Here is a 25,492-nt window from a genome sequence, read left to right on the forward strand (position 1 = left end):
GAATCCAGTATATGGCTATAGATTCAGGTCTATCTATTAATAAATCCATTCTTGTGTCCAAATGAGAAGCCTGTAATAGATGCGTGAGTTCTGTCTAAAATATTGATATTGGCCTGGATTCAGGTAGGGCTGCGCACTCTTACGGAGGCGCAGCGTACCGTTTTAACGCTACGCCTCCTTAAATTACCTGTGCTACGCTTCATTCATGAAGCAGTAGCTCCGTAATTTGCGCGGGTGCTCCTTAAAAATGGCCGGCGTAAGTGCGCGTAATTTAAATGATCCCGTAGGGGGCGTGGATCATTTAAATTAGGCGCGTTCCCGCGCCGAACGTAGTGCGCATGCTCCGTCGGGAAACTTTCCCGACGTGCATTGCGGCAAATGACGTCGCAAGGACGTCATTTGCTTTAACGTGAACGTAAATGGCGTCCAGCGCCATTCACGATTCATTTACGCAAACAACTTAATTTTCAAACATCGCGACGCGGGAACGACGGGTATACTTAGCATTGGCTGCCCCTGCTAATAGCATGGGCAGCCTTACGCAGAAACCGACATACGCAAACGACGTAAAATGCGAACGCAGGGCGTGCTTACGGTTGTGAATCGGCGTGAGTATGCAATTTGCATACTCTACGCTGACCACTATGGGAACGCCACCTAGCGGCCATCGTAAGAATGCAGCCTACGATACGACGGCATAAGAGCCTTATGCCAGTCATATCTTAGGCTGGAGTCGGCGTAACAAGCTTTCTGAATACAGAAAAGTCGTTACGCCGGCGCAACTAAGCAATTGCGCTGCGTATCTATGGATACGCAGACGCAATTGCTTTCTCAATCCACCCCACTGATATTTAGCTATTTGCACACTTTTTTAGGGTGTTAACACCAAATTGGAGTGCCTATGAGTCCAACCTAAGGACACATAATGACAGGAAAAAAAGAACAAAAAGTTGGATTTTGGCAACTACTAGTTTTATTGGTGGACAAAATTAAAAATCCAAACATTGCCGTGATGGAATGAGGTCCACGTTTACAGTCAGAAGTGATCTGGAAATAAATATAAAGATAATGAATAATAACAAAATAATTATTGCATTAGACAAAAGCTGAACACATAGGCTGCCACTTTGAGATCATTTTTATCCATCTATCTATCCATTCATCCATCTCTTCCTTGCAATGTCATGTTATACTTAAAGAGGAACTGAAGTCTGCTCACATAATTTGTAATAAAAACATATTTTCTATTCTGAAGCTTCCCTCCAACCACTTTGCATATTATTTTATATATACTGTGATTCTTTACTTGCCAAATATGTTGCATAAATCTCCCTCCACTCAGTCTGGCTGCAGCCATTTTAACTGTGGGCAGCTGCCTGTTAACTTCCTGGATTTACACAGACACACCTCCAGCTCTGCTGCTCTCATTGGCCCTCTTATGACTCATCCAAAGGACCGTTGTCATCGGTTAACCGATGAACCTGACTGATGGTCTGTCGCGCCTACACACCATCGGTTAAAAAAACGATCGTGTCAGAACGCGGTGACGTAAAACACAACGACGTGCTGAAAAAAAAAAGTTCAATGCTTCCAAGCATGCGTCAACTTGATTCTGAGCATGCGTGGATTTTTAACCAATGCTTTTGCATACTAACGATCGGTTTTGACCTATCGGTTAGGTGTCCATCGGTTCAAATTTAAGGCAAGTTCTCATTTTTTTGACCGAAGGTTAAATAACCTATGGGGCCAACACACGATCGTTTGGACTGATGAAAACGGTCCTTCAGACCGTTCTCCTCTGGCGATCCTATTGTGTGTATGCGGCCTAAGGTGTTAATTTAGGCTAATTAGCGTAAATTAAGGGTTAATAAGGGGTTAAACAGAGTAACATTTAATAAAAGATACAAAAAAAAAAGTTTTTTCTTTTTTACTTGACAGGTTGCTTTAAATTGACTTCATCTGCAGATCAAAGTCCATCCCTTAGACCCTGGATGATGAAACAGAAAGATACAAAAAGAAACATTGTTTCTTTTTACCTTCGTGTTTTAGCGGCTACCGGCTGCTTTTCTTTTAAAAAAAAAAAATGTTAAAATTAAAATTGCCGGACTTCTTTAACACTTCAGCTGTCAACAGGGGAACCCCACTGACAGCTGTGTGAGTCATCGGTTTTTAACAATGCGGCGGCCCCGCTCATTAACAGATCATTTCTGGGTTTTATTTTTTTACATTTCAACTGTCAAGTGAGGGAATCCCGCTGACAGCTGAATGAACCGTGCCTGAAAGCATCAGTTTCAGGTATCGTAATATTTGCACGAGTATAAATCAGTGTTCATTTTGGCAGCAAATTTCGATTTAGTTTTAGTCTTTGAACTAAAATGGCATTTTAGTTTAAGTCCCATTTTAGTCTTCTGCAATTGTTTTAGTTTTAGTCGTATCTAGTCGACTAAATCTCCATGACATTTTAGTAGACTAAAACTCATTTTAGTCATCTAAAATCTAATGGGTGTCCTACATTTTAGTCAACTAAAATCTCCAGTACATTTTAGTCGACTAAAACTAATTTTAGTAATCTAAAATATAATGGGTGTAGTTAAATTGTAATGCATTATTTAAGCATTTCTCTACAACTTCCAAACTCATTATACTGTATTCTGCTGGAGTGAAAAATTGAATATTTTATTGTTTATGTTATTGAGGTATAAACATGCACTACAGACCAGTGTTAATTTTGACGTCAAATTTCAATTTCGTGTTAGTCTTTTGACTAAAATGGCATTTTAGTTTTAGTCCCATTTTAGTCTTTTGACTAAAATGCCATTTTAGTCTTTTAACTAAAATGCCGTTTTAGTTTTAGTCGTATTTTAGTCATCTCAATTGTTTTCGTTTTAGTTGTATTTTAGTAGACTAAAATGGTATTAAGATAGTCGACTAAAATGTTTTAGTCGTTTTTAGTCGACAAAATGAACACTGGTACCAATACTCGTGCAAATGCTTTGTATCGGCACCGATGCAGGTATCGGTGCAACCCTCCCTCTAACCCGAAAACAAAAAAGAGTTTTGCCTATAGTTCTACTTAAGCAATGTATGAATGTTACTTATGTGACATATCTGCTTCTTTAGACTTGATTTCTTGAAAAAGTGAACTTTGTTCCAGAAAACGCGTTGGATGAAATCAGCATATTCAGGATTGTCTGGATGTGTACAACACGCAATAATGGTGTGGTAATGGGTCTTTTCATGGTCCCAACAAAGAATGTGAAATAATACAATTTGAGATGCTTTTATTGTGTAGTGTTAGGCCCGGATTCTCAGTGGAGATACGACGGCGTATCTCCAGATACGCCGTCGTATCTCTGCATTGTGCCGTCGTATCTATGCGCCTGATTCTTAGAATCAGTTACGCATAGATTTCCCTTAGATCCGACAGGCGTAAGTCTCTTACGCCGTCGGATCGTAACTGCATTTTTACGCTGACCGCTAGGGGCGTGTATGCTGATTTACGCTTTGAAATATGTAAATCAGCAAGATACGCGAATTCACGAACGTACGCCCGGCCGACGCAGTACATTTACGCCGTTTACGTTAGGGTTTTCCCGGCGTATAGTTACCCCTGCTATATGGTGGCGTAAGTGCGGCGTAACAATGTTAAGTATGGCCGTCGTTCCCACGACGAAATTTGAAAATTTTGCGTTGTTTGCGTAACTCGTCCGTGAATGGGGCTGGACGTCATTTACGTCCACGTCAAAACCAATACATCCTTGCGGCATATTAGGAGCAATGCACACTGGGAGATTTCCACGGACGGCGCATGCGCTGTTCGTGAAAAACGTCAATCACGTCGGGTCACAGTAGATTAACATAAAACACGCCCCCCTGTCCCACATTTGAATTAGGGGGGCTTACGCCGGCCGATTTACGCAACGCCGCCACAACTTACGGAGCAAGTGCTTTGAGAATACAGCACTTGCCCGTCTAAGTTGCGGAGGCGTAACGTAAATCGGATACGTTACGCTGCCGCAAAGATACGCCACTGGACGAGAATCTGGCCCTCAGTGTTTAGTATTTGAATACGAGTATCCTTTTGTTTTTTTCTACATTGTGAACTAGGCTGCCACTTACCCTTAAGGAGTGGTGAGATAGAAAACTTGGCTGGAGGAGGTGACACCTTTGAAAGTGTCGGCGTAGTGACCCATCTTTGGACATCCGGCGCTGGGGCAAGATTTGCAGTTGCCCTGTATGATGGAGAAATGCATATTTAGCAAGACTGAAAAGCTGTTATGCCTTTTCTACAGATGCAAGATGTGTACTTCCAAAGGAACCAAAGAAACCACAAAAAGAACCTTAATGTCACATGGTGTAAATAATCCATTCTCTATAACCACAACTAGAAATATAGAATCAACATTTCAATACCGTTTACCCAGTTTAAATCAAGTTGGAGAGGTTATTGGAACAGATCACCTAAGGGGCCTGTAAATATGACATATCTACTGGCCTCTTACCCTGCTCTCCATCCTGAAAAGACCCCCCTGTGTGCCTGCAGCAACCAGTGGGAGAAAAGAGGAGGAAAGCCCACAGTGCTGCTAGGAGGGGGCCACCGGGGGGCAGACAGCAAGGGGGATCGAATCCTGGACAGGGAGGGTGATCCGTGAGGCAGGGGGGTAATTACAGGAACAGATCCCCTGTGTGTCTCTCCCTGCAGCAGCTGAAGTACGTCAGGAGGGAGAGGAGGAGAGGCCGGCTTTCAGCTGCTCCAGGGTCAGACACACAGGGGATTGGTTCCTGTAATTACTCCCCTGCCTCTCAGTTCACCATCCCTGTCCAGGATTTGATTCCCCATGCTGTCCGCCCCCCTCACTGGAAGAGTGACGGCAGAAAAAAAGAAAAAAAGACCAAGTGGTCCACCATTGAGTCTGATATACAGTATACAGATATACAGTATATATATATATTATATATACAGTGGAACCTCGGTTAACGAGTAACACGATTAACCTCGGTTAACAAGCATTTTGAAAGATGAGCAACTTTTTAAAAAAAATTCTGACTCGGTTTGCTAGAGTTGCAGATTTCAAGCTAATGGGGTGTGCAGTACCGCATTTGTAAAGCAAGGTAGATTTGCGCTTCTCCTTATTGGTATCAGATATTTAAAAATAAATGAAGAAAAAAGTGTTGACAAATAAATGGGTGAGTGTTAAACGAAAATTCGGGTTCTAATTGGGATACCATAGGATTCCAATAGAATAAAATCGGTGAAAGTTTGAGATGAAAAAAAGTTTTCAATTAGGTGCTGCAATAGTGAAATTCGCTGGAATATTCAGCAAGCTAAGGATATATAAATAAAGTAATAATGCGCAACCCACAAACATATAAGTGAAGAAAAAAAGTGTACATTTGTGAAAATAAACCAGCATAAAGTCTGTAGTTAAATTTCCTGTGTAAAAAAATATATAAAATAAAATAGTCCAAAAAATATATAAACTGTTGGGATCAGGTGCATAAAATCACATATAGTCCAAGAAAAGGGGGGGAGGAAAGAAACTTCCTAATTTCTGACACCAACGATCAGCTTGCTTCAGTATAGACAAAACTCTACATCCATGCAGTATGGGTGAAAACAATGGAAGGTGCAGATAAATGAGCCTCTTACCAGAGAGACGGTTTCATAGGCATGTCATCCCCGACCTGGGAGCTGTGGTTCATGCAAGCCGACAGGATCTGGCGTTCTGAACTTCAGGTGCAGCAGTGCTTGTAAATCACTCCTCAGCGGTGAGATGACCAACTCTTCAGCAGTGGGATGATTAGAATGTGCAGCTTCAGGAAGATGGCACAGTCTCCCCCTTAGGTCAGGCTGGCTCCGGGATTTACAAGCACTGCTGCACCTGAAGTTCAGAACGCCAGATCCTGTCGGCTTGCATGAACCACAGCTCCCAGGTCGGGGATGACATGCCTATGAAACCGTCTCTCTGGTAAGAGGCTCATTTATCTGCACCTTCCATTGTTTTCACCCATACTGCATGGATGTAGAGTTTTGTCTATACTGAAGCAAGCTGATCGTTGGTGTCAGAAATTAGGAAGTTTCTTTCCTCCCCCCCTTTTCTTGGACTATATGTGATTTTATGCACCTGATCCCAACAGTTTATATATTTTTTGGACTATTTTATTTTATATATTTTTTTACACAGGAAATTTAACTACAGACTTTATGCTGGTTTATTTTCACAAATGTACACTTTTTTTCTTCACTTATATGTTTGTGGGTTGCGCATTATTACTTTATTTATAGTACCGCATTTGGCCTGAGGTGCGGGGGCGCCGGAGCCAAGCAAAGCCGATCGGAGCCATTCCAAAATGCTCGGAATTACTCAGAAATAATCCATTCCCGGGGCTTCTGAGGTCAGCTGAGCTGTCCGCGGCCCTTTCCAAGTGTTTCCGAAGCTCTCCGGCGCCCCCCCCACCTTTGGCCACATGCGGTATTGCATGCTATTAAAGTCAATGCGGAACAAATTATTTTCGTTTCCATTGACTTCTATTGGGAAACTCGCTTTGATATGCGAGTGCTTTGGATTACGAGCATTCTCCTGGAATGGATTATGCTCGTAAAACCTGAGGTTCCACTGTATATATGTGGAAGGTGTGGGGGGTGGTGGCGCTGTCTCAACTGGAGGCTATACGTACCAGAAAATTGGTACTAAATGAACTTTTATCAGACCCAATGGGGCTACCTCAAATAGGTCTAGGTGTGGAGAAAGGTAAAAGTGCCTCAGTGAAGTGCTCAGAGAGAACCCGAGCACTATGCTATATAACAGAGTGGTGTATTATACAAAATATGACTAACAATCAAAATATCATGGGTCCATAACATAACAATAATACAATGAAGTGCAACTGATATATGTGTATATGTATAAGTATATAAATATATAAAGCGGCCTCGCCGCTGGCAATCAAAGCCGGTGTACAACAATCAAGTGCAATGGGCTAAGTGTACACAGAGATTCCAGATCCACAGTCCAGTGAAATCATCTGAGGGTACACAGAAGTACCAAATAAATAATCCAGTGGAAAAAAAAAAAAAACCAGTGAACAAATTGTAAATGTTCCAGTGAACAAAATGTAAATATACGCAATCAAGTGTACAAAAAGTGTACGAAAAATAAATTAAGGTATACAAAAAATACAAAAAATAATAATAAATTGATTAGTGGTCCATAGGTGTTAAACTATGTAAATACACAAAGTAAGCATATGGTAGTTCGTGACTATGTGCATCCAATCACAGTGTGTTCACAGTCAGCATTTCATGTGACTTCTCGCAGTGGTCCGGTGCTCCCCCTTTGGGCCCCCACTCACCAGAGGCACTCACCCCTGCAGGGGTAAAGTGCATAAAATGATGATTTCCAGATACCTCGCCTTTTCGGGTTGTCCGGATGTATTTTGCTGGTGTGGTCAATACCGGGCCTTGTTGATGTTCAACTTCCTCCAAGGGGAAAAAATAAAAAGGGACTTCTCATAGGGTAGTAGTTCCAAACAGGGGTAGTTTTATTAATGGTACCGCCGCGATGCTGGCATGTACCAAAGTAAAATGTATATACAAGATTAAAAATTATAAAAAGTCATCAAACTGGGAAAAAGATTCCGATTCAAAATAATAAAAAGCAAGATGAGAGCAGGTAGGCAGCTAGTAAGCGTAGCAAGCCTCCCAGCACAGCACTTGTGACCAGTTGGAGCGATCCACGCCAGCCTGAGGAACGGCGTGCGTTCCACCGTGTGATCAGCTGTGGTCCACTGGTTATCCCGGAAGTGCGTGCCGGCTTGCGTGTGTCCGCTCTACGTACGTTTCGTTTCTTTCACGTCTTCAGAAGCGGGTGAAAGACGTGAAAGAAACGAAACGTACGTAGAGCGGACACACGCAAGCCGGCACGCACTTCCGGGATAACCAGTGGACCACAGCTGATCACACGGTGGAACGCACGCCGTTCCTCAGGCTGGCGTGGATCGCTCCAACTGGTCACAAGTGCTGTGCTGGGAGGCTTGCTACGCTTACTAGCTGCCTACCTGCTCTCATCTTGCTTTTTATTATTTTGAATCGGAATCTTTTTCCCAGTTTGATGACTTTTTATAATTTTTAATCTTGTATATACATTTTACTTTGGTACATGCCAGCATCGCGGCGGTACCATTAATAAAACTACCCCTGTTTGGAACTACTACCCTATGAGAAGTCCCTTTTTATTTTTTCCCCTTGGAGGAAGTTGAACATCAACAAGGCCCGGTATTGACCACACCAGCAAAATACATCCGGACAACCCGAAAAGGCGAGGTATCTGGAAATCATCATTTTATGCACTTTACCCCTGCAGGGGTGAGTGCCTCTGGTGAGTGGGGGCCCAAAGGGGGAGCACCGGACCACTGCGAGAAGTCACATGAAATGCTGACTGTGAACACACTGTGATTGGATGCACATAGTCACGAACTACCATATGCTTACTTTGTGTATTTACATAGTTTAACACCTATGGACCACTAATCAATTTATTATTATTTTTTGTATTTTTTGTATACCTTAATTTATTTTTCGTACACTTTTTGTACACTTGATTGCGTATATTTACATTTTGTTCACTGGAACATTTACAATTTGTTCACTGGATTTTTTTTTTCCACTGGATTATTTATTTGGTACTTCTGTGTACCCTCAGATGATTTCACTGGACTGTGGATCTGGAATCTCTGTGTACACTTAGCCCATTGCACTTGATTGTTGTACACCGGCTTTGATTGCCAGCGGCGAGGCCGCTTTATATATTTATATACTTATACATATACACATATATCAGTTGCACTTCATTGTATTATTGTTATGTTATGGACCCATGATATTTTGATTGTTAGTCATATTTTGTATAATACACCACTCTGTTATATAGCATAGTGCTCGGGTTCTCTCTGAGCACTTCACTGAGGCACTTTTACCTTTCTCCACACCTAGACCTATTTGAGGTAGCCCCATTGGGTCTGATAAAAGTTCATTTAGTACCAATTTTCTGGTACGTATAGCCTCCAGTTGAGACAGCGCCACCACCCCCCACACCTTCCACATATTCTCTCTGTGTCCCCTAGGGGATTACATACCGGGGGGGCTGCAGTCTCATTCTCTACACATATATATATATATATATTCCCCATTCTCTGATTTTCATTTATACCCACATCCCATTCTTTGCCATTTATCTCCATCTACTGGTTCTCTAAGCGCGGTTCCCCACTTTACTTTATTCTCCACTGTATATATATATATATATATATATATATATATATATATATATATATATATATATATTTTGCTTTTTTATCTGAGTACAGGTCTATGTTCATTCAAAGCAAGCAAACGGTAATTTTAATTACTGTTAACTGACTCACTACCTCTGCTGTAAGTCTGTTCCAAACACCAACTACTATACTTCCAAGGTAACATTTGAGATTTCCTTCTACTATTTTGAGATGATGTCCAAGTGTTCTTGTTCGTATTGAAAATACTGCCCTCCTGAACCCTATTCACACCTTTCATGTATCTAAAGGCTTCAATCACGACCCCCTTTCCCTTCTTTCCGCTAAACTGTAGATATTAGGGCTCAGGCAGTCTCTCTTGATATATGTTTTATTCCCCAGACCTTCCACTATTTTTGTTGCCCATTTCTGGACTCGTTTTATTACCGTGCGTGGGAGCCGCCAGTGACGGCACGGCCTCAATCGGGAACGGCACGCTACAGTGCGCATGCGCCGTAGACAGCGGCACCCGTGATTTTAGTAAATATCTCCTAAACCGTGGAGGTTTAGGAGATATTTCAAGCACCTACAGTTAGGCTTACCTCTAGGTTAAAGGGGTTGTAAAGGGTTTACAACCACTTTAATGATGTGAGACATGAATAAGATTCCACCAGTAGGGATCTAAATCTTGGTTTTGGGGATTATCCTATAGGATAGAGATTATCAGCATGAAGACACTAACCGCTTGGTAGGAGTTCCAGTTGGCGCAGGGATAGCTGGTGAACATTCCAGTGTTACCGATACTGTCTGTATAGTACTTGATGGCTCTCATGTGGTTACAAGTTACAAAGTGAACCACTCCTACAAAAATAAAAAATAAACACATGAACGAGTTAATCACATGACCAAAATCTATTCATTATATATATATATATATATATATATATATATATATATATATATATATATACTATATTGTCAAAAGTATTGGGACACCTGCCTTTACACACACATGAACTTTAATGACATCCCAGTCTTAGTCCGTAAGGGTTCAATATTGAGTTGGCCCACCCTTTGCAGCTATAACAGCTTCAACTCTTCTAAGAAGGCTGTCCACAAGGTTTAGGAGTGTGTCTATGGGAATTTTTGACCATTCTTCCAGAAGCGCATTTGTGAGGTCAGGCCCTGATATTGGATGAGAAGGCCTGGCTTGCAGTCTCCGCTCAAATTCACCCCAAAAGTATTCTATTGGGTTGAGGTCAGGACTCTGTTCAGGCCAGCCAAATTCCTCCAACCCAAACTCGCTGGTCCACGTCCATATGGACCTTACTTGGTGCACTGGTCATTTGGTGGAGGTGGGATTATGGTGTGGGTTGTTTTTTAGGGGTAGTGCTTGGCCCCTCAGTTCCAACTTTGTGGGAACAGTTTGGGGGTGGCCCCTACCTGTTCCAACATGACTGTGCTCATCACCCCTGAGGCAGTCACGAGGTGTGACGAAACATGTAGGGCGTGGGACAGAGAGGGTGACGCTGTGGACAAGCTAGAGACTTCAAGTCTAACTGTGGCTGCTGGAATGGCGGCAATTTCGCATTATGGTTCACATAATTACAAGGCTGTATTGACACTGAGTATTGTTACTGGCGTGTGATGAATAAAAGTTCATTTTTAAGGATAAAGCACAATTGCGTTTTTCCATCTTTTGCATGGGTCTGCGGAAATAAAGCTAAGAGCTGGTGACTGCTAATGAGCAAGAGAGGTGATATATATATATATATATATATATATATATATATATATATATATATATATATATATATATATTATATATTTGGAAACACATTATATATGTGGAAACACACGGTGGAGTGTAAAGCATATGGAGTAAAGGAATTACCAAAGGCAAATTATTTGCATTGCTAAGGTAGGGGCACATCTGGTGAAGGTGGCACAGTGTTTACATGTTTTGTAAGCACAGCGATAAGCAGTTGGAAGTGGAAATAACTGCCTGCAATTAAAAGATAATAACACTATCCAGCAATTTGAATGAACTGATCTGGATTTATAGGGACAGCACATACTATTATTTTGGGACTTTCGGATATTTTAATTTCAGATTTTGTTACTTTATATTGTACAGCAATTTTAAGATCATTACATTACATAACAATTGTTGGGAATATCACATGGGTAATCATACCTTAAAGGGAGGCATTGATAGGTGGCACTGGTGGGCACTGAGAAGTAGCACTTATAGGTGGCATTGATAGCTGGCAGTGATGGGCACTGATGGGTGGCAGTGATGGGCACTGATCGGCACTGGTAGGCGACACTGATAGGCAGCATTGCTAGGTGGCATTGATGAGGCACTGATTGCCACCACTGGTGGGCATTGATAAGTGGCACTCATGGACATTGATAAGTGGCACTTTTTTGCACTGGTGGGCACTGTGGGCAATAGCAGGTGGTAATGGTGGGCACAGATGAGGCAGATGTGCCTCTTCCTCTTAGGGACCGATGCCCCTTGCACAAGAGCCGATGATCGGCTTTTTTTTCTCTCACGTTGTCAGTGTGAGGAGAAAAAAAAAGATTATTAAGGTTTTGTTTAAATCACGTGATCAGCTGTAATTGGCTGACAGCTGATCACGTGGTAAGGGGTCTGGATTGGCCCCTTACTCGGATGTGTGATGACGGTGAAGGGGAGGACGTCTATTGACGGCCACCTGGCAATTCAGGTCCGCTCTGTAGCTGTCATTCGGCTATAGCGCGGATGCCAAGTGGTTAAAAAAGAAGAAAAGGTGAACTTATCCTTAAAATGTTTAGTGATGCTCTTTTCTGTAGCACACTGGGATTAAAGTGCCAGTTGATGCTTCAAGCATTGACCCATGGGCAATAATTACTCAATTGCAGGCCTCCCCTGCTTGAGAAAAAGTGACAATTGAGTGCAGGGAATTTATAAAATGAGTTCTGAATGTCCATTACTCACACAGACCCCAAAGCTTGAAGCATCATCTACTCCCACTGGCCACAGTCTGGTCCCACTAAACTCTGAAGGACAGTAAACTAACCCTTTGATCAGAAAGTTTGGAGACCCCGGATCTACAATATTCAATCCTCACCATTCCAAATATCTTCCACGGTGATATTGGGGATTTCAATGTTCTGAGGACATCCAGGCATATGGATTCCGCCGTTAGGGAAGAAATCCAGATGGCCAACATACTGGCTCATTCCAAAACCTAAAAGATTATTAATACAATTATACATTTCCTATAGTTCCTTTAATGTGACATTTTGTTTTAAAAAGTTTATATAAACAACTGACTATAGAAATCCAAATATAGATGTCCAATTCCTGCATGGGGGAAACTGTTAAAAGTATATCTAAAGCCTAATTTCTTTTTCTGGATTTTGGTTTTAGATTAAGTAAGCCCCAGTCCAAAATGTGGGAGATAACCACCCAGAAGCTTTTCTCCTTCATTGAATCACCTAAGTCCAGAAATGTTTAACCCATCAACCATAAGCCCCATACACACTACTAGATTTTCTGCAGATTTTTGTCTTCAGATTTACCAAAACCATATAATATGAAGTCAAACCTTAAAGTGGAGGTTCACCCGAAAAGTTAATTTTTAACATTAGATTGATGCTCATTTTGTCAAGGGGAATCAGGTAGTTGTTTTTTAAATCGAAGCAGTACTTACCGTTTTAGAGATGGATCTTCTCCGCCGCTTCCGGGTATGGGCTGCGGGACTGGGCGTTCCTATTTGATTGACAGGCTTCCGACAGTCGCATACATCGCGTCACGATTTTCCTAAAGTAGCCGAACGTCGGTGCGCAGGCGCCGTATAGAGCCGCACCGATGTTCGGCTTCTTTCGGCTACTCGTGACACGATGTATGCGACCGTCGGAAGCCTGTCAATCAAGATCGCTCTCTAAAACGGTAAGTACTGCTTCGATTTAAAAAAAACTACCTGATTCCCCTTGACAAAATAAGCATCAATCTAATGTTACATTTTTTTTTTAGGGTGAACTCCCGCTTTAAGAGTCTTAATTAGTATGCAACCAGGCAAGCCCTTGCACTACATGGTTTTGTTAAATCTGAAGACAAAAATCCGCAGAAAATCGAATGCATGCTCCGAACCAATGCTAGACATCAGACAACATTAGCAGAAGTTGCCCAAAGGGTGGCACTAAAGAGCAGAAAAACAATGTCGTTTTGTGAATGTTGACTGAAAAAGTTCTGCCGTCTGTATGCAGAAAGAGTTCACGGCCAACGCCCTTCAGACAAAAATCCACGGATTTGTCCTGATGGAAATCCAATCGTGTGTACGAGGCTTAAGTTTACACTAACGTCAAAAGCTGGTATTTCATCTGCTTTTTTGAAACCTCACTAACACCTAAACAATATTCTGTATCAATTATGTGCATTTCAGCAGACAGTGATGCTCGAATGGTCGCTCTTGCATTACTTTAGGTTTATCCAACATGTGGGCCCGGATTTACAAAGCACTTACGCTGACGTATCTCGAGATACGCCGCGTAAGTGCATATATGCGCCGTCGTATCTGTGCGCAGTGCCCACAAAACTAGATATGCCTGAAAATAGGCTTCATCCGACTGACGTAACTTGCCTACGCTGGCGTATCGTGGGCGCATATTTACGCTGGCCGCAAGTGGCGCTCCCATTGATTTCCTATTTAAATATGGAAATGAGGGATATACGTCGATTCACGAACGTACTTGCGCCCGGCGCATAATATACGCGGTTTGCGTAAGTTGTACGTCCGGCGTAAAGTTATTCCCCATATTTGAGGCACAACTCATGCTAAGGTATGGACCAGGGAACACAGCCGTCGTATTTTACGTCGTTTAGGTAGTACGTGAATAGGGCTGGGCGTAGATAACGTTCACGTCGTAGGCAGTGATCCGTCGAATCTTAGGGAGTAGTTCCGACGTGATTCTAAGCATGCTCACTGGGATGCGTCCACGGGACGGCGTTCGTTATTCGTATCTTTATGTCACTCGGCCAATCATTTGCATTGCCCACGCCCACTTCCACTTACGCTTTCATAACCCAGCGTAGATTCGGAAGCAAGTGGGAGCAAGTGCTTTGTGAATACTGTGCTTGCCTCTCTGCGCTGCGTCGGCGTAGCGTATATTCGCTACGCCAGCATAAATATGCGCCAATGTATGTGAATCCGGGCCGTAGTGTTCAGCTGGCCTTGCTGCTACCCAAACGCCTCCATTCATATCAATGTAAATGCACTGCAAACGTGCCACAAATGCCCCTATGGCGTTTACAGAGCACTTGAGATGTGTTTAGAAAGTGTTACTAGCCGAGATAATAGTACAAGAATCCATACAATATATCATAGAAAACCAACACAGAGGTGGCGCCTGGAAAGCTTTGCTTTCAAATGCATCTTTGCAATCTTTGACAAAATTAACACTGTAGCCACGTTAATAGGCATCCGCGGTATCTAAAATTTCAGTAAAAAAAAGCATCTAAAAAACGTCTAAACGCACCCTTAGGACTCTTTACACTAATGCCCCATACACACAATCGGATGTTTTTTTAGAAGGAATTCCGCTCAAGCTTGGCTTGTACACACACGTTCACACAAAAGTTCTCTGAACTTTCGACCATCACGAATGGGGTGACGTACAACACTACAACAAGCCGAGAAAATTAAGTTCAATGCTTCCGAGCATGCGTCGAATTGTTTCCGAGCATGTGTCGGAATTTTGCGCGCCGGAATTGCTACAGACGATCGGATTTTCCAATAGGAATTTTTTTCCGTCTGAAAATTTGAGAACCAGCTCTCAAACTTTTGTTGCCGGAAATTCCGACAGCAAAAGTCCGATGGAGCATACACACGGTCAGAATTTCCGTTCAAAAGCTCACATCGGACTTTTGCTGTCGGAATTGCCGATCGTGTGTACCGGGCATAACTGTTGTTACAAAGTATGCGAACCAAAAATCCCTGTTTTTCTGCAAAGTTTGCTAGAAAGGGTGTATAGCAATGTGCAAGGGGTTCCCATATTTAATCACACACCACCCAAATTAAATGGAGCCTTATACTGCTCTAGTATTTTCTTTCCCATTGTCAGCTGTTGCCCCCTGACTACACAGAGGATCTAATCAACTCCATGACTTCCAACAGTCCTAAATACAACGTTTAGCTCAAATTCTATATTAGTTAAGACAACATTCTCATGCTGCTTTGCTTGTATGTGCTTTTCATTGCTATTTAATTTTTTTTTTCCAAAGTACTGAAAAGCATTTTTTCTTTGAAGTGACACAAAGACTGACCTAGGGAGGGGATGAGAGGTCCAGCATCTGTGTGAATGACATCGACGAGTTTGGCATCTGATGGGTCTAGCCTGACCTCTATGGGTGTGTTCTGGAAGTATGGCTCAGCAGGATCCAGACCTGGCCAGAGACAGACCAAAGGAAAAGGTTAATCCACACGGCATTCTCATTAGGCTGCACACATACACACACTCGTTAATTACATTCTGTGATTTCTCCTGTTTATATCAACAACAACAACATTTTATTCCTAGTAAGTAGCGGCTGGTGCTCTATTTTTTTTTTGGGGGGGCGGCAAAAAAAAACCCTACTCATCTGCCAGCCCCATCCAGGTCGCGGGCAGCTTTGATGGCTTGCTTTGCTTCTCCTCCCGGCCAATCCAGTTGCTTCTCCTCCTGGCCAATGCGGTCTTAAGACCCACTTCCTGTCCTGATTGGCTGGGAGGAGAAGCAGGAAGACAATAGCGAATGTTGACACCCTAATGTCACAAGTGGGTGGGCTCTGCGCCCCGAGCCCAACCTTTTTGAAGAAGTCAATTAGAGCCTCAGGCTCCAATCATGGGATTAAAAAATTTAAAAAACCTCATAGAAATCAATGCGTCTGGCGCCCCACATGGAGATTAGGGGCCCTGCGCATGGAGATTAGGGGGGAGGCGCCCCTGCGCCCCTTATGGACCAGCCGCCGCTGTTCCTAGTACTAAGCATGGTGAAGAACATAAGACCTTATTTACAGATTTAAGGATAAATGTTTTGGTTTGCACATAATAAGCTAGATTCACGTACCTGTGCCTAACGTTAGGCAGGCGTAGCGTATCGCATATACGCTACGCCGCCGTAAGTTAGAGAGGCAAGTGCTGTATTCACAAAGCACTTGCATCCTAAGTTACGGCGGCGTAGCGTAAATGTGCCGGAATAAGCGCGCCTAATTCAAATTGTGAAGAGGTGGGCGTGTTTTATGCTAATTAATCGTGACCCAACGTGATTGACGTTTTTTACGAACGGTGCATGCGCCGTCCGTGGACATATCCCAGTGTGCATGCTCCAAATTACGCCGCAAAGACTTATTGGTTTTGACTTGAACGTAAATTACGCCCAGCCCCATTCATGGATGACTTACGCAAACAACGTAAAAATTAAAAAATTTGAGGCGGGACAGACGTCCATACTTAACATTGGCTGGGCCAGCTTTTTGTTGGACTAACTTTACGCCTGAAAATGCCTTACGTAAACGGCGTATCTTCACTGCGACGGGCAAGTGTACATTCGTGAATAGGCATATCTCGCTGATTTACGCATTCTAGGCGTAAATCAGCGTTCACGCCCCTAGCGGCCGGCCTAAATAGAAAGCTAAGATACGACGGCGCAGGCCGTCGTATCTTAGGTAGATTTAAGTGTATCTCAATTTGAGAATACACTTAAATATACGACAGGTTAGATTCAGAGTTACGACGGCGTATCTACTGATACGCCGGCTTAACTCTTTCTGAATCTGGCTAATACTGTATATCAAACAAAATACAGGGGCTGTACTAAAAATACATATAAAAAAACACATGTTGGTAGGGTAACTCTTCCTCTATAGTAACTCTTCTTGTTCTTCTTTTTCATTGCAAGTAAATAACGAAATCCAAACTCCAGGGCTCGGTCGCAAGTGAGAACCTTGCGAAGCTGGTAGTTCAGCCACTGAATCCAAGCAGAAACAATGTGCCGTCATTGAGTTCTAGACAAAGAAGGGGTGCAGGCAGTCTGACATTCACAGACGGCTACAGAATGTTTATAGAGATGATATATTGGCATAAGTTACCGATTAAAAGACATTGCTCTTGTCAACAGTGTCAATTCAGTAAACATTCTGTGGTTGTTGGACTGCCTACAACCCTCCTTCATCAAGAACTCAATGACGACACATTTCTTCTGCTTGGATTTAATTATTTACTTGCAACGAAAAAAAAAGAACAAGAAGAGTTACTATAGAGGAAGAGTTACATGTGAAATCTGAACGTCCTATGTGATCGCACAGTGTAATAATTGTAACTCGGTAATAATGTGTTTATGAATAAAGACTGTAAACCATTTTTTAGGCTTCGTTCATTGTTCGTTTTACACAGCACTCCTGATAACACAAAACAGGAACAACTATTAAATTTACAGCCAGGACCCCCAATTACATCAGGTAGAATGACCACATTGGCTGGGGGAGGTCCAGTTTCCCATGCAGCACGCCCAAAGTAGAGACAGCATAGCAATTAAAGGACCTGACCACAGTCAGAAAACATGTACTCCATTAGAAGCAGTCAGGGAGAAACCCTTCATGGAGATTTCCTACTTCCAATGATGGGTTTGTAGAGCATGGTCCATGTAAAATACCATTCCAATGGTCCTCCAGGTTCTCTAAGACTTCTCAGCTCCTCCATACTTTGCCCTAGCTAAGTCACACAACCTCACCTGTAATCCTTGCAATGCCTCTCGCCCTCTTGCCAGCTTCTCCAGCGGTGTGGGCACCCAGACTGTGTCCAATCAGGTGGATATTGGCCGCAGAGTAGGCAAAGTTTTTCTACAAACATATTATATGCATAATGTTAGATTTAAGTACAGTCCAGAAGGAAGAACAAGTACAATACAGCAACAAAAATTTGTAGAACTCACAGATGGAATATAGTACATTCATCCACCATCCCTCTCTCTCACCCTTCATCTCTCTCTCACCCCCTTTCTATCTCACTTTTCCTCTTTCTCTCTCTCACCCCCCCCCCTTCTATTTAATTTAATTTGTTTATATATTTCATTTGTTTTAACAAAAAATCGTTTGCATTTTCATTTTATTTATTTCCATAAAAAAGCCCACCAAAATCCTCAGCACCAACCCTCTGACGCTCCTAATCTGGCCCTGTTCACTGGCTGTATACAAGTTAAATATTTATCTTCTTTATGGATAGAGATTTTATTTAAACTTTCAGTTTAGCAACAGTCCCCTTAAGTGTATAACTGCTCTTCCTTGTTTGCTGTACCATTGGTAACTACTATATTTTTTTCACTGCTTCTCTTCTGATGTGTACATCTTTGTGCCGTAGAGAAAGGGGTATGTGAACCCAAAACACTGAGATGGAGAACATAGTTCTTCCGTGTTTGCTGTACCATTGGTAAATGCTAAGTCTTTTGCACGTTTTCAGTTCTGATGTGTACATCTTTGTGCCCTAGAGAAAGGGGTATGTGAACCCGAAACACTAAGATGGAGAATGTAGTTCTTCCATGTTTGCTGTACCATTGGTAAATGCTATGTCTTTTGCACTTTTTCTGTTCCGATGTGTAAATCTTTGTGCCCTAGAGAAAGGGGTATGTGAACCTGAAACACTGAGTGTGAGAAATTAGTTCCTCCATGTTTGCTGAACTATTAGGAAGCTGCTATATTTTGTGCACTGTTTCTGTTCTGTATATTGACCTTAATAACTTGTGAGTGTGCTAGCTCTCTGGTTATCCTTATATTATGGTGATTATTATCTCTGGCTGTGATTTACCGAAAGAATGTCGATGAAATAAGCAATTTCAGCCCCTACGACGCGGATGTTGTTAGCGGCCTGGGAATAGGCGGTGCGAGATCCTCCACTCCAGTCCACGCAAATGCAGTTCACATCTTCAATCCCAAGCAGTTTCTGCAAGAAAATAAAAAATAGCAGTATATGTGTGTGGGATTTGTATCCAATCTGTCATGTTGATGTGTGGGTTGTATGTTGCATATTAACATGGGGGCCAGGGACAACACATTGTGGATATGATTTTTCACTGTATTTTATATGATTGTTCAGGAATATCAGTATGAAGATGGCACCAAACCAAGTAGCTTGATTACAGTTTGCTAAGCATGTCAGCAACTGGCAATGTCATAAGGTAAGTGGAGTTAAAAAAGAAACCAAAGCAAATACAGGAGGCATCAGTTACACATAAGGAAAGGACAGGAAGAAATTCTTTATGGTAAAAGTGGCGTGAAAGGGGTCTTTACAGTGAAAGTGTTAGGGAAGGGTTTTTTATGGTAAAAGTGGTAGGAAGGGATTCTTTTCAGTAAAACCTGTAGGCAGAGAGTTTTTTTTTACAGAAAAGTAGAGGTCCACACAAAAATGGAGCTTCCGCTGTCCGGATTCCCCCCCTCCAGTGTCACATTTGGCACCTTTCAGGGGGGAGCAGATACCTGTCTAAGGCAGGTATTTGCACCCACTTCCAGTCATAGATAGCCGCATTATCTGCGGGTATCTATGCCACGTCCGGCGCCCCCCGGCTGCCACCCCCCGCTGTCTTCTGGGAAACACACAGGTCCCAGAAGAAAGCAGGGACCATTAAACTTGCGCATGTGCAGTAGTGAACTAGGAAGCGAAGCCGCAAGGCTGAGCTGACTTTGGACTTTATAAAACACAATGGACCAACATCAGCAGATTACATGGCTCCCCGAATCATCACGGACTATGGTAAATTTTGCATTTCATTTGAAAATCAAGTCCAGAGTCTGGAGGAATCATGGAGAGGCACATAATCCAAGTTGCATGAGGTCCAGTTTGAAGTTTCCACAGTCAGTGATTTGGGGAGCCAAGTGATCTGCTGGTGTTGGTCCACTGTGTTTTTTCATGTCCAAAGTCAGCGAAGCCCTCTACCAGGAAATTCTAGAGCACTTCATGCTTCCTTTTGCTGACCAGCTTTATGGAGATACCGATTTCATCTTCAAGCAGGACTTGGCACCTGCCCACACTGCCAAAATTACCAATACCTAATTTAATGATCATGGTATCATTGTTCTTGATAGTTCAGCAAAGTCGCCTGACCTAGGCCCCATAGAGAATCTGTGAGGAATTGTTACGAGGAAGATGGGAGACAGCAGACCCAACAATGCAGACAAGCTGAAGGCCGTTATCAAAGCAACCTGGGCTTCCATAACACCTCAGCAGTGCCACAGGCTGATCACCTCCATGCCACTCCACATCGATGTAGTAATTCATGCAAAAGGAGCCCCGACCAAGTATTGAGTGCATACTACAGTAAAACCTTGGTTTGAGAGTAACTTGGTTTGAGAGAATTTTGCAAGACAAGCTAAATTTTTTAATAACTTTTGACTTGATATAAGAGTAGCTTCATGTCACAACTGGGTGTAAAAGAGAAGAGAGGCGCCCGTAAGTGTAGCAATATGGTTACATTTAATGAAAGTACAACATTTAGCCACATTTTGCTACACTTAGAGAAGCCTCTCTTCTCTGTTATACTCTGTAGCTCCTGCTGGATTTTGCTTCTAATCCCCTTGGGGAGGCTTCCATTTGTGGATGGACATTTTATGGTTACACAACCTATCACATTGCTATAATCTTTTTATATGGACTATAAACTGAAGGACCTATGAATAAATGGTTGTGGAATCAATCATGTGAGTTTCCAAATATTTCTTATGTGGAAATTTGCTTTGATATACAAGTGCTTTGAATTACAAGCATGTATCTGGAACTAATTATGCTTGAAATTCAAGGTTCTACTGTATAGTGTACATGGACATACTTTTCAATAAGTTTCTGTATTAAAAATTTTTTTTTTTTACTGGTCTTATGTAATATTCTAGTTTTCTGAGATACTGAATTTTGGGTTTTCATTAGCTGTAAGTAGCCATAATCATCAAAATTAAAAGAGAGAAATGCTTGAAATATATCACTCTGTGTGTACCGTAACTATATAAAATAATAGTAACTTTTTGAATTGAAAAACGTTTTGATGATATTCTAATTGTATGAGATGCACCTGTATATCCAGAAATAAAACAAGAGGCCAGAAGAAAGATTCACTTACCTTGCAGATATCAGACAGCCAAGCGGCCTGGCCGCTGTCAGTGAAGCCGTGGATGATAAAGCGGGTCTTCCTGGTGTTTCGGAAATTGGAGGAGGAAATGCTGGATGGGTTAGCGGCGCTGATGGTCTGCAGGAAAACATTACCCAGTCTATTAGTGACGGCTGTCAGAGCAAATGCAGAAATTCTTTGTTCTTTAGTAACTATTGTGTTCAGTTTATTTCATAATTCAGACATTTTTGAACACCGCCAAGAACTAAATAGGTACCAGAATTTACACATCTCACTGTATGTAGCCTGCTTGGATTGGCAGAGGTTGTTACTCCAATCCGAGCAGGCTGTGTATTCATCAATAGAATTTGAGGAAAAGGGAATTAGAGTGTTTTAAGGCTCCCCTTTTCCTTATGGGATTCTTGGCAGGAGCAGTTTCAAGGCCTTTTTATGGTCAATTGGGCGGGAAACCCCTTTATTGGTAATTTCAGCTAGTTGCTAAGGGAAAATTCTGAGGCTAGGATAGGTCAATTAGGCGGGAAAGATAGGGATTGGCCTAGTTGTCCAGTTACTGGGGGAAATATTAGGGTCCCCGAGGTACAGGATAAGTCAATTAAGGTCATCAGAATTTTCCAGAAGCTTAGGGTGTCCCTATTTAAGGGGCTAGTTCAGAAGGTCTGGGGCCAGCCATTTCTGAAGAGGATCAACAGCGGAACTACCCCCCCCCCCCCCCATTCCCTTTGTCGTGGCTACGCTATCTGGTAAGATCCACTTTGTCAATATGGCAAAGGGGGATAGTTTTTTTGAATATTTAAAGGCAATTTGCTTTCAGCTCGAGTTTTAGTGGCTGAGCTGTAGTTTATTTTGAATATCTGGTTGACTTAATGTAAATTATTTGATGATGATGTTTTAATGGTTATGTTTTAAATAAAACCAATAGTATATGTCGTGGCCAAATTTTATCCCAAAAAAAAAATGTATTTAAATAAAGTACGTTTATTTAAAATTAAATTGTGTGTAGTTTTGAGTTATTTGGTATGTCCAGGCATCCTGTCTACAATCCCATACATCGATCGCCGGGATTGGCTCATTGGTGTATACTATGTGTGGACAAAGCAACATACAGTATTACCGCACATCCAGCAGGCATCTGGCGGGCTGACATCCAGCAGGCGGCATTTTATACCCGGTGTATAAGATGACCCCCCCCCAACGCTAAACCACATGCATTATCCATTACCTGAAAGCTGTTCTGGTTGCTCCTGGTGTACAGCAGGAATCGAGTGTTGATCTGTTCTGGGGACCAAGGTAACTTTGTAATGGGTCTCTCAAAAGTACCAGCCCAGGGCCTGGCATCATTGAAGCATCCCACTCTGTTGTAGCATACCTCGGCACCTGGATGGAAATGAGAAATGTGATTTCAGGGCTATAAACGAGGCAATATGTGCAAAACTTAGTGAGATCCCTGTGTTCAATTTTCCATTATGAGGGGTTCCCACTATCCATGCACTAAATTCAAGGGTTTGGGCACCTGTTGATACCCTTATGAAGAGTTCCTACCATCCCTATGGTACAGTAAGTTCCTAGGTTTGTTCATCTGCTGTGCCCAATATGAGAGGTTCCCATCATTTCTACACAGAGCTCCAGGGTCTGCACACCTGTTGACAACCTTATTTATGAGGGGTTCCCACCATCCTTGTAGTAAGTTCCAAGGTCTGCACACCTGTTGTGTCCATTATGAGGTGTTTCCACCATCCCAGTGCTGAGTTCCTGGCTCTTTATACCCGGCAATGGAGTAGGAACATGTCCATTGTGGTGCATTCGTAGCCAGTCCAGAAACCTTAATGTGTGATATCGTAACCCACCAGAATGGAAACGTGTAATGGGGCCCAGGGGGGTTTAATAAAGTGTACCCACTATACTTACTATAATATATATACCCAATAGATTACTTTTCTTTCTCTCAGGGACTTTATTTGTGAGAACTCATCTCCGAGTTCCTGGGTCTGCATATTTGCCATGCCGATTATGAGTTCCCAGGTCTGCACACCTGCTGTGACATTATGAGGGGTGCCCACCATCCCTGTGATGAGTTCCCAGGTCTTCACACCTGCTCTGCCCAATATGAGGGGTTCTCAAAAATCATGAAAGAACTCAAAAGATCACCCAATCCAGCAGATTGCACATTAAATTCATACATTACTTTTAGATGGAATGACTGTTCAACTGAGGATATTGCACACATTAGAGAGCAAATTCAAACAGTGTAGCTGCTGACTTTTAATAGTCAGACACTCACCTGTCCCATGGTCCAGCAATGAGGGCGCACAAAGCCTTGTTCCTCTCCCCTCCTTGCGGCGCTGGTATTCTAACTGTGGATGCGCAAGCCGTGCTGTGAATGGCCGGAAAAATCTTCGGGGACCTGTGATGTGTCCCAAAAGATTGCAGGGAGGGGGGAGAGAGATGAGCTTATATCTGGCTCTGCGGAGCCAGAGGAGGAAGTGGGAGCTGGGTGCCCGTAAAAACTGGGTAACCGCCCCCCCCCCAAAAATGACATGCCAGACGCCATTTTACGGGGCTTTTCGCATCGTGGCCCTCCTGGCGCGAGGTAACTAGGGGAGGACCTATCCCAGAAAGGCCGGAGCGGAAGGCTGGTACTTTGGGAGAGGCCTGGTAACTTATTGAAGGATGCACTGTAGCCTACAATACCTTACAGTGTGCCAGGTTGGCTTAAAGGCTCTAGAACAGTAAGGCTGGATCTCCGGGCACCAAATCCTGTGGCAGAGGATTCCGGAATCCCTCATCTGAACTTGCAACCAGTCTGTGGCAGAGACTGAGATTATTCTTGTCCGTGCATCATCCCGGCTGCTAGGCCAGGTGAGAGGGGCCTATCCGGGTGAGCAATACCCACTCGAGAGAAAGCGGTGAGTGTGACTTTGAAGTTTAGATCCCCAGTGATCTGCCTTGTGCGCCTGAACCTTCCCCTGATCCTTCACCCCTCTACTTCTGCAAGTTGTTTGAAAATAAAAAGCTGAAAGAAAAAGGAAAGAAAAAGGATCTATAACTTGGACATTGAACTTTTTGCTGACTCTCAACCACTAGACAACGAGGAACGAGGTAACGTGCAAGGCCCAAAACTAATCCAGCAGCTCCTACGGGGGTAGTGCTACATGTGGGGGCTCGTCCGGGATTTGCCGTTACCTCTCACAACTAGACTGACAGTTTTTGTGGTATTTGAGAAGAGTCTACAATTAAGAGGGTGCTGGACTGTGCTTTTGAAAGAAAGGGGTTATAGAAAAGTATTCTTTTTAACAATACTTTTTTTTTTTTTTATTAATACTGCTATGACTAAACACTAGATATAGTGTGAAACGTGTCAGCTGTCCGAGGTTTGATTGCTGTGCCTTGTAGTGCTGTTCCTATTTTAAATAAAGGCAACCGTTGTTCAAGAGTACGGCTGTCCAGAAATACATCCTTGCTATTCCTGCCTTGCATTCCATAGAGAAGCACAGAGATGCAGTGATGACATCACTGATCCTAAAATATGGAATGTAATAAAATTGGAAAAGCTTTATTTAACATTTACATTTTCAAGTTCATGAAACCAGGGAAAGCAATTTTTAAGCAGATTAAACTTTAGCTTTAAAATTGCAAGATTTGAAAACACATATAAGAGGAGATATAAAATATATTCGTTTTGTTCTACCTTTTACGGCACTCAGACAAAAGATTCCGACAATCCAGGTCAGCAACATCTGTAAAGAGAAGACATATTGAAGAATCCCTCCATCGCCAGTAGTGATAGATAGACCACATGCCGTGTCCACACTCACCTTGGTCACCACAGAGCCTCTGTCAGCTGCACACTCTCTACATAAAGCTGTGTGTATATATAGAGATGTACACAGATGGGGGTGGGGTCACGGAGACTGACCCCCAAACATTGGTAATCATTAATAAGTATGGACATTATGTAAGTGATTGTATTATATAAGATATTGTATTATATAAGAGATTGGTGTTTTTACACAAAATGGAAAATTACTAGATGCATCCACCTGTACAAAATCAGCGAGCGTTGCTGTGCTTTGAAGGACAAGTCATAAAT

The 25,492-nt window shown here is 42.6% G+C and overlaps 1 protein-coding gene across 1 annotated transcript; it reads right to left on the reverse strand.

Annotated features, from left to right (window-relative positions):
• Positions 1 to 950: 950 nt before the first annotated feature.
• On the reverse strand, positions 951 to 25,275 carry LOC120946812 (pancreatic triacylglycerol lipase-like). The gene is made up of 11 exons (XM_040361529.1): positions 25,218 to 25,275; positions 25,091 to 25,139; positions 22,625 to 22,779; positions 21,397 to 21,522; positions 19,098 to 19,232; positions 18,028 to 18,136; positions 15,584 to 15,703; positions 12,387 to 12,506; positions 10,013 to 10,131; positions 4,120 to 4,232; positions 951 to 1,047 (listed from the first exon to the last, which is right to left on the reverse strand). Exons 2-10 carry the CDS (start codon positions 25,137 to 25,139, stop codon positions 4,122 to 4,124), a joined length of 1,044 nt encoding a protein of 347 aa, XP_040217463.1. The 5' UTR covers positions 25,218 to 25,275; the 3' UTR covers positions 951 to 1,047; positions 4,120 to 4,121.
• Positions 25,276 to 25,492: the final 217 nt, after the last annotated feature.

The sequence above is a fragment of the Rana temporaria genome, chromosome 8, assembly GCF_905171775.1.
Source record: "Rana temporaria chromosome 8, aRanTem1.1, whole genome shotgun sequence".
Lineage (NCBI taxonomy): Eukaryota > Metazoa > Chordata > Amphibia > Anura > Ranidae > Rana > Rana temporaria.